Source organism: Myotis davidii, unplaced genomic scaffold, assembly GCF_000327345.1.
Source record: "Myotis davidii unplaced genomic scaffold, ASM32734v1 scaffold217, whole genome shotgun sequence".
Classification (NCBI taxonomy): Eukaryota; Metazoa; Chordata; class Mammalia; order Chiroptera; family Vespertilionidae; genus Myotis; species Myotis davidii.
Window position 1 is genome coordinate 9,346,658 of NW_006290034.1, and position 14,217 is coordinate 9,360,874.

General features: G+C 54.8%; 1 protein-coding gene across 1 annotated transcript in view; it reads left to right on the plus strand.

The window, feature by feature from the left end:
- The window catches only part of ATP1A1 (ATPase, Na+/K+ transporting, alpha 1 polypeptide), a 33,497-nt gene extending 29,673 nt beyond the window's left edge, over window positions 1-3,824 (plus strand). Inside the window, exons 19-22 of the mRNA XM_015563537.1 lie at window positions 56-186; window positions 391-492; window positions 3,140-3,231; window positions 3,480-3,824. Coding sequence (XP_015419023.1) covers window positions 56-186; window positions 391-492; window positions 3,140-3,231; window positions 3,480-3,508 — 354 coding nt within the window. The 3' untranslated portion in view covers window positions 3,509-3,824. The remainder of the gene's footprint in view (window positions 1-55; window positions 187-390; window positions 493-3,139; window positions 3,232-3,479) is intronic.
- The last annotated feature ends 10,393 nt before the right edge of the window (window positions 3,825-14,217 follow it).

Below are 14,217 nucleotides of genomic sequence, written 5' to 3' on the forward strand. Positions count from 1 at the left end.
CGAGCCGCAGGCCGGTGGCCACAGCCGCGCTGAGCCGTCCGCCTGTGCCTTGCAGACCTACGAACAGAGGAAGATCGTGGAGTTCACCTGCCACACGGCCTTCTTTGTCAGCATCGTGGTGGTGCAGTGGGCCGACCTGGTCATCTGCAAGACCCGGAGGAACTCCGTCTTCCAGCAGGGGATGAAGTGAGTGCGGCCCCAGTCGCTTCTAAACCCTGTCGGCACCTGGCCGAGTCCCTGGGGTCTGGCCTGGGGAGCAAATGGGGTTTCCATTGACCTCAAGTTCCTAAATGCGACTAATACCTGAAGGACTGATCTGCCTTTTAACACTTCACAGGAGAAGATGAACGTGTGTTTGCCTCGCTAAGCATTTACCTCCCTTGATTTCAGGAACAAGATCCTGATATTTGGCCTCTTTGAGGAGACGGCCCTCGCTGCTTTCCTCTCCTACTGCCCCGGGATGGGAGTCGCCCTGAGGATGTATCCCCTCAAGTAAGTCCTCCTCTGCCGCTGGCGCGTGGGAAGCAGTGCGAGTGGCTGTCCCCGGGACGGGCAGCAGTCGCTCTTCCTCTCGGAGTCCGGTGGGTGGTGCGCACAAGGATTCCTCTGGGAGAATTGGGAAAGGCTGGCTCATCAGCAAACCCAGGGACTCGCCGGGTCTCCCAGGTCAGGAGGAACCCACGCTAGGGAGGCGGGCTCTGGCCCCTGCTCCCTGCATCGGGCACCCAGCCAGGCCCCTCTCCTCCCAGCCTCAGTGCAGTCAGTAGGGGGCAGCCAGGGGTGTCCTGGGGCTTTGGGGACCCAGATTCAATGACTTGCTTACCTCGTCACTGTGTGTCCCATTGTGAGCCCCACCTTTGTGGGCCCCTGAACCCCCTGCTCTCAGGAGAGAGGCTGGAGCTGCAGGGCGGAGCCCCCTTGCTTTAACGCGAGTGGGTAGCAGTGAGGAATGTTCACCTACAGGGCTGACCACACCCTCTAGTCCAGCGGTTCTCAACCTTCCTAATGTCGTGACCCTTTAATACAGTTCCTCACGTTGTGGTGACCCCCAATTTCATTGTTACAAATTGAACATAATCAAAGCATAGTGATTAATCACACAAACAATATGTAATTCTATATGTGGTTTGCGATGGTCTTAGGCAACCCCTGTGAAAGGGTCGTTTGACCCCCCCAAAGGGGTTGCGGCCCACAGGTTGAGAACCGCTGCTCTAGTCGCTCTTTAAAACGTTGAGTGTTTGGTGCCTGCAAACTGGTTGAGCTTTAGCAGCTGCACCTTATTCAGTACTCTGAGCCACAGCATGGAGGACACTACAACACAAACGTGACTGCAGGCATCAGCCTCCCTCTCTGGACTCGGCCAGCCCCTCCTCGGGGACACCCTGGTGGGTGTGTGCCGGCGTCAGCTGGTGCAGGGCAGCCAGGGTCTATCTAGCTCATTATGGGCCCAGCCTGTCTTCCTCCGCCCATGGCTCCTGCTGGTCCCTCCTGGCTGGTTCCCTTCGTGCTCACCCTCCTGCTTGTGCCCATGCACCTCGTCTGTGGCCTCACTCGTCATTTCTGCTCAGCTAGACTCTCATCTTAAGGCCTGGGGCGGGCATGTCCCAGTGGGTTCTAGCATCCGGGGCCACGCTTACCTTGTCATTGTGTGTCCCATTGTGGGCCCCTGAACCCCCTGCTCTTAGGAGAGAGGCTGGAGCTGCTGGGCGGAGGCCACTTGCTTTAACGCGAGAGGGGGTAGCGGTGAGCAGAGGAGCCACCGCCAAACAGCCTGGCCTTAAACCTGAATGTTCACCTACGGGGCTGACCACACCCTCCAGTCGCTCTTTGAAACGTTGAGTGTTTGGTGCCTGCAAATTGGTTGAGCTTAAGCAGCTGCACCTTGTTCAGTACACTGAGCTACAGCATGGAGGACATTACAATACAAACGTGACTGCAGGCATCAGCCAGCCCATCTGGACTTGGCCATCCCCTCCTCGGGGACACCCTGGTGGGTGTGTGCTGGCGTCAGCTGGCGCAGGGGCAGCCAGGGTCTATCTAGCTCATCATGGGCCCAGCCTGTCTTCCCACAGCCCGGCTGATGGGTAAATCCACACTCCCTCCGCCTGTGGCTCCTGCTGGTCCCTCCCGCCTGGTTCCCTTCATGCTCGCCCTCCTCCGTGTGCCCGTGCACCTTATCTGTGGCCTCACTTACCCGTCACTTCTGCTCAGCTAGATTCTCACCTTAAGGCCTGGGGCAGGCATGTCCCAGTGGGTTCTAGCATCCGGGGCCACTGTTTTATCAAGAGGAGGCTACAGTGATGGCAAACTTATGACATGCGTGTCAGAGGTGACACGCGAACTCATTTTTTTGGTTGATTTTTCTTTGTTAAATGGCATTTAAGTATATAAAATATCAAAAATATAAATCTTTGTTTTACTATGGTTGCAAATATCAAAAAATTTCTATATGTGACACGGCACCAGAGTTAAGTTAGGGTTTTTCAAAATGCTGACACACCGAGCTCAAAAGGTTCACCATCACTGGGCTAAGATGGAGCCCTACAGGCTGGAAGTCCCACTAAAGCGGGGTAGGGCCTCGGGACCCCTTGCTGTGACTAGGGATTTGTTCTTGACACTCTGCCCAGTTAGGAAGGTGAGTTAGTAACACTGGTGCCTGAGTCCAGTGAGGACCCCTGTCGCTGGGCAGGACACGGAGGGGAGGCTGGTGGGGAGACAGCGTGGCCTCCATGGGAGGCTGCTCAGGGCACCTGAGACCGCTCCAGCCCCTGACCTGTTAGGGCTCAGCTTGTTCCTTCCCCAGGCCTGGCCCTCGGAACACCCAGCTGAGTGTCCCCAAATTCACTGTCCGACCAAATTCAGGGTCAAATGAGCTGGTTGTGACCCTCACTGGCAGTTCTTTGTCTTAGGGGGTATCACACAAATGACTGAGCTCCTTAAACTCTTTACAAAGGGGGGAGAATGTCCTGTCGACAAAATAATCCAAACTTGCCTTGTCGTCCGATCCTCACGAAAGCCACACCGAGGCTGGCTGGCTAGGGGCTCCTCCTGCCTCCCCTAGGCCCGGGCGCAGAGCGGCCGTCCCGTGTCCAAGGCCTCGGTGTGTGTTCTGTGTGAATGGCACCTGGCTCTCTTTCAGACCTACCTGGTGGTTCTGTGCCTTCCCGTACTCTCTCCTCATCTTCGTGTACGACGAAGTCCGAAAACTCATCATCAGGCGAAGCCCTGGAGGTAAATTAGAGGCATCGTTAGTTTGGGGGGCGGGAGGGGGGGTGGCTGTAGTCTGCGGGCTTTTGTTACGTTTCCTGTGAAGTGTCTGGGCTCGGCCTGATTGGCTGAGGCCCTCGGACCAACTGAAAACCGGCTACAGTGACAGTCCCGTCCTCAGAACCGAGCCTCAAGGTGCTAAGCCAGACAGGTCGCAGGGGAAACGCCATCCGAAACCTAAACCTAAACCGCCTTTCCCTTTCCCGCCGCAGGCTGGGTGGAGAAGGAGAGCTACTACTAGCGCCCGTCCTGCACGCCGTGAGCATCGTGCCACTCTGCACCCTCACCCGCCCCTTTGTGTACTTCAGTCTCGGAACTCAGAACTCCACCCTGGTAGGAAGCACCGACGCATGGGGAAAGCGAGCCGTCCTGGAATGAAGCATGTAGCTATAGGGGGGAGGGGGGGGGGCTGCCTGTCAAACATCCGTGTGTGGGAACGACAGCGGGGAAGGTTTTTACGTGCCTTTTTGTTTTTGTAAAAAGGAAATCATGGAGAGACCGAAAGAATACATTTTATATCTGGATTTTTACAAATAAAGATGGCTATTATAACGGAACTTGTCTCGTGCCCTCCTCCCTTCTGCGGACTGGACGTCTGTGTGCGGTCGGGCTGGTGCTGGGGGCCGGCAGTGACGTCAGCATCGCCCTGACGGCTCTGTGGGTGACGGAGTCACTGACCCAGGAAACGTTTCGGCTGGAGTACCTACCTTGCTGTGGGCTCCCTCGGGTACGGCCGGAACTCGCCCGGCTGCCCTCACAGCCATGCACGACCCAGGAAGGGTTTCTAGGTGTCCGGTGTGATAAACAGCAGGGGAGGCCCTCTCCCCGCACCGGCCGTCTCACTCGGGGCCCCACCAGCGTCTCTGGACCAACGTTAGTCCGAGGAGCAGAACCCTCTGTCTCCAGCCCCCGTGCTCATCACACAGCCCGCCCCTTCCACACGGCTGTTCCTGACTTAGCATCGCCGCTCAGGAGGTGGCTGAGCGCCAGGAGGCACTTACGAAGAAGGTGAGGGCGATCTGTCTGCTTCAGGGCCGAGCTGAGAACACCTGCTTTCAAAGAGCAAGTGTGACCGGCCCCTCCGCCTCTCTGCTCAGCACGCCGTCTGGGTGCTGTGGGTGCCCACGCCTCAGGGCTGCCCTGGCTCCTAGCAGGTCCAGTCCTTACCTCGCACCAGGCCACGGCCATGATCTGCCAGGTGATCCGAGATGGTACAGGTTTTGTTTTGGTGGGTTTTGGTTTTTTTTTTTTCGCTGAAAAGCTTGATCCCTCAAGAGCCATGAGCAAGGAATTACCTGGCAGATCTAGAGTGCTGGTCGCTTCCTGGCTGAGCAGAGGGGAGGGCACAGTAGTTCCCACATGCTGGGGGGCCACCGTCCCCCAGCCTGCCCCGCAGGTCCACAGCTTCCTAGCCAGATCCACTCGTTCTCCCTCTTTCCTTGGGCACCTGATTCTAGGATGATCTCTACACGTGTAGGCAAATCCTCCTTACAAACGGCCACTTTGTTCAGCCCAACGGGAGGAAACGAGGCTGAGGCACCAACTGAGACCTCAGGGTCAGAGGCCGGGAGACGAGGCGTCACGGGTCCTTCCTGGGATGCCATGCAGCTCACGGGCTCGTGGATGATGGGGTGAGGCCACCCCCTCTGCTCAGACTGCGGGGCCTTGTCAGGTTTGCCGCGCGTGTCCCCTCGCCACACCACCCACGCCTGCTCCTTGCACCCTGTGAGTTGACCAGTGAGCTCGTGCTACTGGGATGAAGGTCCCGGTATGTCCTCGCTTAAGAGAGCGTGAAGCAGCCTGAGACCGTGGGCTCTGGAGATGGCCCAGCGGGCTCCCCAGACAGCCCTCCGCGGCCCCAGACTTCCAGGAACACCCGGGGGGGGGTGGGCAGAGCAGGTCAGAGCAAGGCTCAGAGCTCCCACAAGAACATTCTGCCTTTTTCTGCTTGACAATCCCTTGAATAAAAGCTCTACAGCCAAACATTCCATCTAGAGAGAGCAGATAAGCCTCGGGTAAAACTGGCACCGAAACCAGGCCTCCCCATGGGCCGATCTCCCAAGCTTTCTAAAGGCTGCGAGAGCGAGCGCCCCCAGGACCAGCTCCTGAGGACTGAACCAGCCACTGTCCACCTGCAGAGGTGCTACTGAAGCTACGGACCGCCCTCCAGACGCTGGCCACGTGCCCCTCTGCCCGCCTCCATCGCCGAGCTCTCGACGCTTCTTCTCAAGGTCCCACTGGCCCCTGGCCTTGTCCAGCTCCCTGCTCTCACAGACAAGCTCCTGAGAAGAGTCACCATGGCTTCCCCTGCTTGCTCACCTCCTCGTGTACCCCCGGCCTCCGACGCGTCCTGGGTGAGGACACGCTGACCTGGTGGTAACGCCAGTGGCACTGCCAGCCCTCGCGGGGCCTGTGTGCCTCCTCCGCACGCTTCCTGAAACCAGGCGCCTTATCTCTGTCATCACCCTGCCCCCTCTTCCGCCTTCACCTCCTCCTGCTCCCCAGCTGAGCTGCTAGGTCCCTCAGGGAGGCCCCCACCCCCTTCCTTATCTCCCTGGGGCTTCCAAGGCGTGTCCACCGCCAGCCCGGTCACCTGAGCCCCAGGCCTTACATCCAGTGACGCCGGGATTTGTACGGAAAGAGCACAGCACCCAGAGTCTCAACCCGATGACACACCTGAGCTCAAGGTCCCTAGAATGAACCGGCTTTAGGCCGGGGTGGGGAACCCTTCTGCCAAGGGCCATTTGGGTATCTATAACATCAAGCATGATCAGCTTACAGAGCAGCCTGCTATGTCTGGTCAAACATTTAACTCACCCTGAAGGCCTTGGCAGGGCCAGACCACATGATCCCGTGGGCCGTCTACGGCCCGAGGACTGGATGTTCCCCACCCCTACTCGAGGCAATGACGCCAGTCACCCTGTCAGGAACCTGGAGGTCAGGTGAGGCTTCTCGCCCCTGCCTGGCTGGGGCCCCTCCGCTCCCTTGCTGTTGATTCCAATGTGGTAGCTGAGAATACGGCCTGTGGTTCTCAACCTTCCTCATGCCACGACCCTTTAATACAGTTCCTCATGTTGTGATGACCCCCAACCATAAAATTATTTTCGTTGCTACTTCATAACTGTCATGTTGCTGCTGTTAGGAATCGTAATGTAAGCATCTGATATGCAGGATGGTCTTAGGCGACCCCTGTGAAAGGGTCTTTCGACGCCAAAGGGATTGCGACCCACAGGTTGAGAACCACTGGCCTAGACAGACGTGCCCTGTCAGCCATGGACAGTGGACACAGAGTGGAGCCTCTACTTTGTTTTCTCTGGAATAAGCATGACGGTCAGTTGTTACAGGATTAGGTGAGATCATATGTGAAGGGATGAACAGTGGCTGGTGCTCAGTGAATCCTGTTCGGCCACCGCTGCCCTGCACATCTGGATGTGGCCAACTGGACCACTTCCTTCCTGCCCTCTCTAATCCAGTGGTTCTCAAAGCACTTGCTCAAGATCAGCATCGCCCGGGAGCCTGTTAGAAAGGCACATTCTAACTCCGACCGACCGAATCAGAAACGGGTGGGACCCCGCAGCCTGCTGGCAAGCCTTCCAGGTGACTGGCGCGTGTCAAATCTGGGCACCGCTGTTCTCCATCTTCCAAGCTCCACGTGGCCACCGCTTCACCCTCCATGCCTGCACCCCAGACGCAGTCACACAGCTGGGAGTCCTACCGTGCTGGACACGCTTCCCCGGGTGTCAATCGCCCTTCCTGCCCAGCACCGTGTCCCAGCGGCTTTCTCCCAACGCCCACGGGCCCTCCGGACACTGTGCAGGCCGGCCCGGAGGGCCCGTGGGCATTGGGGTGCAGGCATGGAGGGTGCAGCGGTGGCCTTGCTTTTGCACGCCTGCCGGGGACCCTTGGGCCTCTTGATCGGTGCGTCCCTGGATTCCTGAGCACACAAACCAGGCCATCCCCTCCCCAACAGCTGGCACAACCAGGAAGCCGGGGAGAAAGTTCTCAAATGGGCTGCTACCCCAGGCACAGCAAGAGGCAACAGTGGAGGAGCCGCGTCCTTCTGTAAAAGAGGCCTGTTTCTTAGCTTCTCTGCATGGCTGGGGCCCGGGGCGGGCTTCTAATTGAGCACGTCGAAGGGCCTTGAAGGCGGGCATGATCCTCGCACCCTCCTCTGCCAGGCCCCTGAGCACCAGGATCTCCCGAGGGGAACCAGCACACACACCTGTGCCCTGGCTTTTGTCTGGGGCCCCTGGCACACCCCTTGGTCAAGTACACATGGGACAGTCTCCACAACGGATCACATGTTAGGCCACAAGACAGGGCTTAATAAATTTAAGAAGACTGATATCCTAGCAAGTATCTTTTTGGACCACAATGATATGAAAGTGGAAATCAATCACAAGAAGAAAACTGGGAAATTCACAAATACGTGCGGCTTAAACAACATGCTACTGAACAACCCATGGGGCAAAGCAAAAACCAAAAGAGAAATTTTAAAAATACCTTGAGACAGATGAAAATGGAAATACACATACCAAAACTTACGGATGCAGCAAAAGCAGTTCTAAAAGGGATGTTAACAGCCATCACTCCATCCAGAAACAAGAAAAATCTCAAATAAACAATATATTAACTTCACATGTTAAGGAACTAGAAAAGGAATAAATGAAGCCCAAAGTTAGCAGAAGGAAGGGAATAACAAAGATTAGAGCAGAAATAAATAGAGACGAAAAAGAAATAGAAAAGATCAATGACACTAAGAGCTGGCCCTTTGAAAAGATAAACAAAATTGGCAAAAGTTTGGCGCGAGTCAAGAAAAACGGAGGCCTCAAATAAAAGCAGAAACGAAAGGGGAAGCATTACAACTAATACAAGAGGAATGCAAGGGATCCTAAGAGATTAGCATGAACAATTACACACCAACAAATTGGACAAACTGAGGAGAAATAGATACATTTCTGAAAACACACCATCTACCAAGACTGAATCCTGAAGAAATAGAAAATCAGAACAAACCCGATTACCAGAAAAGATACTGAATGCGTAATTCAAAACCTCCCAGCAAAGTCCGGGACCAGCCGCTTCACTGGTGAATTCTACCAAACATTTAAAGAAGACTTAATACCAATCCTTCTCAAATTCTTTCAAAAAAAAACCGAAGAGGAGGGAACACTTCCAAACTCATTTTATGAGGCCAGGATTCTCAAGATGCCAAAACCAAACAAGGACAGCAGAAGAAAATGAAATTACAGGTCAGTATCCCGGATGAATATAAATGCGAAAATTCTCAACAAAATATTAGCAAACCAAATTCAACAATACATTTAAAATATCATTGACCACGATCAAATGGGATTTATTTCGGGGAGGGGGGGGTGAGGATGGTTCGACTTCTGCAAATCAATCAACGTGATACATGTTAACCAAATGAGGGATTACAATCACATGATGACCTCCGAAGATGCAGAAAAGGCATTTGGCAAAATTTAACATCCATCTGTGATTTAAAACTCCCAAAAAAGTGGGATAGAGTGACCATATCTCTACATAATAATGGCCATCGGTGACAAACCCACAAATGGTCATCGGTGACAAACCCATCGTACTCAATGGTGAGAAACGAAGAGCTTTTCCTCCAAGATCAAGAACAAGACAAGAATGTCCACTCTTCACACTTTTATTCAACGTGGTATTGGGAGTTCTAACCAGAGCAAGCAGGGAAGAAAAAAGAAATAAAAGGCACCCAAACTGAAAAGGAAGAAGTAAACTTTCACTATGACATGATATTACATATAGAAAAACCCTAGTGACCCCATCAAAAAAACTGTTGGAACTAATACACGAATTCAGTGAAGTCATAAGATACAGAATCAATATGCAAAAAAATCTGTTGTTTCCATAGATAGACTCATAACAAACTATTAGCAAGAGAAATAAAGAAACAATCCATTTGCAATTGTATCAAGAATAAAATGCCTAGAAATAAATGTAACCACGGAGGTGGGAGGCCTGTCCCTGAAAACTGTAAGACCCTGATGAAAGAAATGGAAGAAGACAAATAATGGAAAGATAGTCCATGCTCATGGATTGGAAAAATTAATACTGTTGAAATACAACAGATTCAATGAGACCCCTATCCAAATTCCAATAGCATTTTCCACAAAACTAGAACAAAAAAAACAAAACAAACAAACAAAAAGATTTGTTTGGGGCACAAATGACCTTGAAATGTCAAAGCATTCTTGAGAAAGAAAAACAAAGCTGGAGGCATCAAGTGTCCTGATTTCAAACTATATGACAGAGCTACAGTCATCAATATAGCATGTATGGTATTGGCATAAACACAGACACAAAGATCCATGCAACACCATAGAGAGCCCAGGAATACAGCCACACACATGTGGTCCCTGGCAGAGGAACCGAGAATATACAATGGGGGAAGGACAGTCTCTTCAATGAGTGGTGCTGGGGAGACTGGACAGCCACATGCAAAACAATGAAGCCGGATCCCTATTATACTATCCGTAAAGTTAACTCAGAACCGATGAGAGACTGGAACATGGGGCCGGAATCCGTCCAACTCCCAGAAGAAAACATAGGTGACGGTAGGGTGTCTTGGTGATCATTTTTTCGGTTTTGGCATCAAAAGCAAAGGCAACAAAAGTAAACAGAAACAAGTGGAATGACGTGAGACTGAAACGCTTTTTGCACAGCACACAAAACAGGCTCAGAGAAGTGGAGTAACTGGCCTGAAGTCACACAGCTAGTAAGAGACAGAAGCAGGCGAGTTTGCCTCAAACCCAGACAGCGGAGCTCAGAATCCAGGCTCCTACAACTCTGAGCCTGGCACTCAGACGCAAGCCCTGGGGAGATGCCGGCTTGGTGGCAGAAGCGGGTGCTGGGGCTAAGAACTGGGGGAGTGCGGTATTTTCTCACACACACACACACACACACACACACACACACACACACACGGCACGAAGGGTGGGCGTTGGTGTTAAAACATAAGATCATGGCAAGTTCCGGGGGAGATGCCGGTGTGGTGGCAGAAGTGGGTGCTGGGGCCAAGAACTGGGGGAGTGCGGTATTTTCACACACACACACACACACACACACACACACACACACACACACGGCACGAAGGGTGGGCGTTGGTGTTAAAACATAAGATCATGGCAAGTTCCTTGGAAATTAAGCACATGCTGCCGAACCGTTACTCAAATGGGTTTGCCCCCAGGAGCTGCTGGGGACCGAGCTCAACTTGTGTCACTGGGAAGCACACAGGCTCTGCTGTAGGAGGCCCTGCCCGCCTGCCCCGGGGAAGGCCATCCAGGTCCCTGCCGCCGCAGCTGGTTTGCACCAGGAAGCCCGCACTGTGTGAAGAGCTGCTCACCAACACGCGTTCTGTGGTGTGAATAACCGCTCCATTTAAAACCGGCTGCCAGGTTTGCAATGTTTCCTAGAATGACTGCCATCTGAGGACAGGATTGCCCACCCCGAGTTTCATCCGGTACTGCCCTAGTCTCTCATGTGGGGTTCTCTCCCAAACAGAGGGCAAAACTCTCTGAGCCAGCTCTCCCCGACGTGTGAGCCAGGAGAGGAGCCGGGGTCTCTCAGGCCACCCCCTCCCCTTACTTTTGGTGTCAAAGGGCACACTGTCTAAGGGAAGGGCCTCGCCCTCCCTGAGCATGGACCACGCGCCTACAGCACTGCCTTCAGGGCTTACGCTCCTTTGAGTCCTAAGACGCGGACAGAGATGGGCACCATCCCTCCTTCACGGGTGGGGAGCTGAGGCTCCAGATGAAGGGACTCGCAAAAGGTGGCTGAGGAAGGGAGCCCTGACCCGTTAGCGTCTTTCCACCGCATCGAGCTGCCGCCCTCTAGGGACATAAAAGCACCCCCCATTGCCATGGGTGGTTTTGACCCCACACGCACGCTCACCTCTGTCCCCGACACTTGTGGGTGCACATGCACGGGCGTCCGTCGGGATTATTGTCCCCAAGGAGCAGAGGTGGGGAGGCCGGGCAGCAGCTGAGCACCCGGGAGACCACACTTCCCAAGCTCCCCATCGAGGTGCGGCCACGCAGCGGGAATGTGCGTGGACCCCATGATCCACCATTGCTTCCAGGCCTGGCTCATCAACCCTGCCCCACAGGGGTCTCTCTCTGCACCCCCAGCTGGACGGGGGAAGAGGCAGCAAGGCCCGAAGCCGGGTCCTTGGCTGCACATCCCAATCACCTGGGGAGCTTCAACTCTCCACGCCCAGGCCGCCTCCCAGACCAACGGAAGTGGGGTCTCTGGAAGGGGGCCCAGCCGGGGGAAGGGGGGGTGGTTGGAATTCCAGGTGCCCCCTGTCCCGCAGCAACAACATCACCTGGGAACTCTCCGGAGACACAGAAGAGGCGCCCTCTGCTCCCCAGGGATGTCCCTGGGATGTGGCACGGAGCTGCTGCCGCCACCTTGCCACCTGCCTGGGGATCAAACCTCCGTGAAGGCCCGGCATCCTTGGTGGCATGGAGTCTGTACCTGTGACCTGGGGGAGGGGGGGCCTGCCCCACCTCTGGACGTCAAGTGAGATGATCAATGTCTCTCTGGTCTCAACGAGATTGGGCAGGATTTCTGCTGCTTGGAGGGAGAAGGCTTGGAGGGAGAGGTTTGTTTTTTCCTATTAAGAATTAATTTCGTACTCCCCACTGAAACAGCATGGACCTTTGTTTTGTCTCATGTATGTGCGTAGTCTATTCTATTGTATTTAATTTTTTTAATAGCTGGCGTGACCCACTAAATTGATTACACAAGCTACCGTTTAAAAAACACAAACGCTGCGCTGGGTCTCAGCTCTCTGAACTGAGGCCTGAAAGAAAACAAGCTGAGGTCACGTAAGATAGGGGGCAGGAAGAGTGTTTTTCTGCAAGGCCCTCCACGGGAAGGGACCAATCAGAGATCTCCTTCCCCCAAGGATGACCAGAGCAAGCCCCGATAAGCCGATAAGCCATGGTGATTGGCTGTGTCCCTGCCCACAGCTCTCCTTCCCCGGCAGCCTGGTTCTGTGCATAGATGAGGCTGGAGCTCTTATCTCACCTCTGCCTGGCCCTGCAGACGCTGCGGGCCCTGCCGCATGCTAATTAGAGATGGCTGGGAGGATTACCGGGCCCTGCCTGGCAGCTGTGCCCAGCTCTCTATTCGATCCCCAGTGCCCCACGGCGTCAGGGCTCACCTTGATAAGCCCCCATGACAAGGCGGGGAGACAGACAGGGCTTGTTCTCAACAGGGCACTCGCCCTCTGAATACAGTTTTTGTTTAAGCCTCGAGGCTGAGAACATTCCGTGGCCCAGTGAACTCCCTGTCTCCTCAAGGTCAGTCCTTCCTCAGCATTCCTCCCTGGGAACATCTCCCACGGCTGGCCCTGCTCCTGCCCCCTGGCTGTCGGGGCGGTTATGTAACTCGCAGGAAGCCCTAGAAAGGCAAGCATACGGTGTCCTCGATTCCTGGCAGACGGCGGCTTCGCATTTGTAGCTGGTGCCGAGAGACCGACTTCACACACAGCCGAGCGCACACGGACACATCCCTGACTCATAACCACATTTCTGCTGATTTTTTTTTAATCCAACATCTGGAGCCCCAGGAAGGTGAAAGCATAGGGCGTTTTGTCCCAACAACTTGTGGGGAAGAGGAAGGACAGGCATTAGAACAGGTGGATGGGAAGGACCCCAAGGCAGGGCACTGCAGAAACCCCAAAGCTTCCCTCCTGAGGGTCTGGCTGGGCAGCAGGTGGCCGGCAGCTGAAGGCCCTAACCGAAGCCTGCCGCGGGTGGTGCTGAGCACACAGATCCAGCATGCATTCATGACAGACTCGCCATGAGTAAAAGGGTAGTGAAGGAAGCCTGGTTCTGGGCATAGAGGAGAACCCAGAAAATGTGTTCTGCAAAATGCTTTAGTGGAGGCCCCGAAAATTAAGCGGCAGAAAGCATTTGATTTACAGCAGAAAAAAGTGGGCGCAAACTCAGGGTAGCGTAGTTGTTTAGATCAACCTGTGTAGTCGACACCAGCCCCGGTGCCCATTCCGGCTCCGCTGCTTTCTAGCTGTGCACGTCAACAAGCCTCCCCGTCTCTGAGTCTTAGGGTCCCAACGTGGGAAGTGGCCAGAACGCTGAGGGGCGGTGAAGATTGCAGACTGGAGAGCACTTCCTGCGATGACTGTGAAGGGAAAGTGCTCTGCAAACGTCGCTGGGACCACAGTTCGCTGTAAAGTCCAGCACAGCACCTGTCATTTGGACAACGGAATGCGGAAATGCCATTCTTTCCTCTACGGCTCTGCAAAGTCAGATCGGCCAGCGAGAGGCGGAGGGGCTGTCTGTAAGAAGCTACGTTGGAGAGCCTCACTCCCCTGAGAGTCCAGTGCCTTCACCTGCGTATCCTGTGCTGCCCTTGGTCTGCTCAGTCAGAACAAGCTGGACCTGTGCTCCCTGCTCCTGAGCCCGGGTGTGAGAACTGATGGGTGCAGCACCCGCAAACCCCACGCAGGGCAGATGCATGAGCGAGGGCTGGTGCCGTCCTGCCAGGGCCCTGCTGGCTGCCTGGGCATGGCCAGCTCCCCTCGGGCCCTGGACTCACAGCATCTGCCTCTTCTCTGCCGCCTGCCCCCAGGTGCTGAGGGTGTGCCCAGGTGCTGAGGGTGTGCCCAGGTGCTGAGGGTGTGCACTTCCCACCGCGCAGCCCCTAGAGCCCACCCTGGTGAAGCAGAACTGCTACCATTTCCCACGTCCCAATTAAATGCATGTTCTCTGTGCGTGTCTCGCTTACTTCTCACCACGCACCTACGGACTCCAGCTCACGGGTGCGGACACCCACCAGGCGGCTGCGGCCGGTGTCCCCTCGTCAAGGGCAGTGGCGGCTGGGAAATGGGCTGATTTTCACATGGGCCTCGGTGCCAACCCTTTAGACATAACC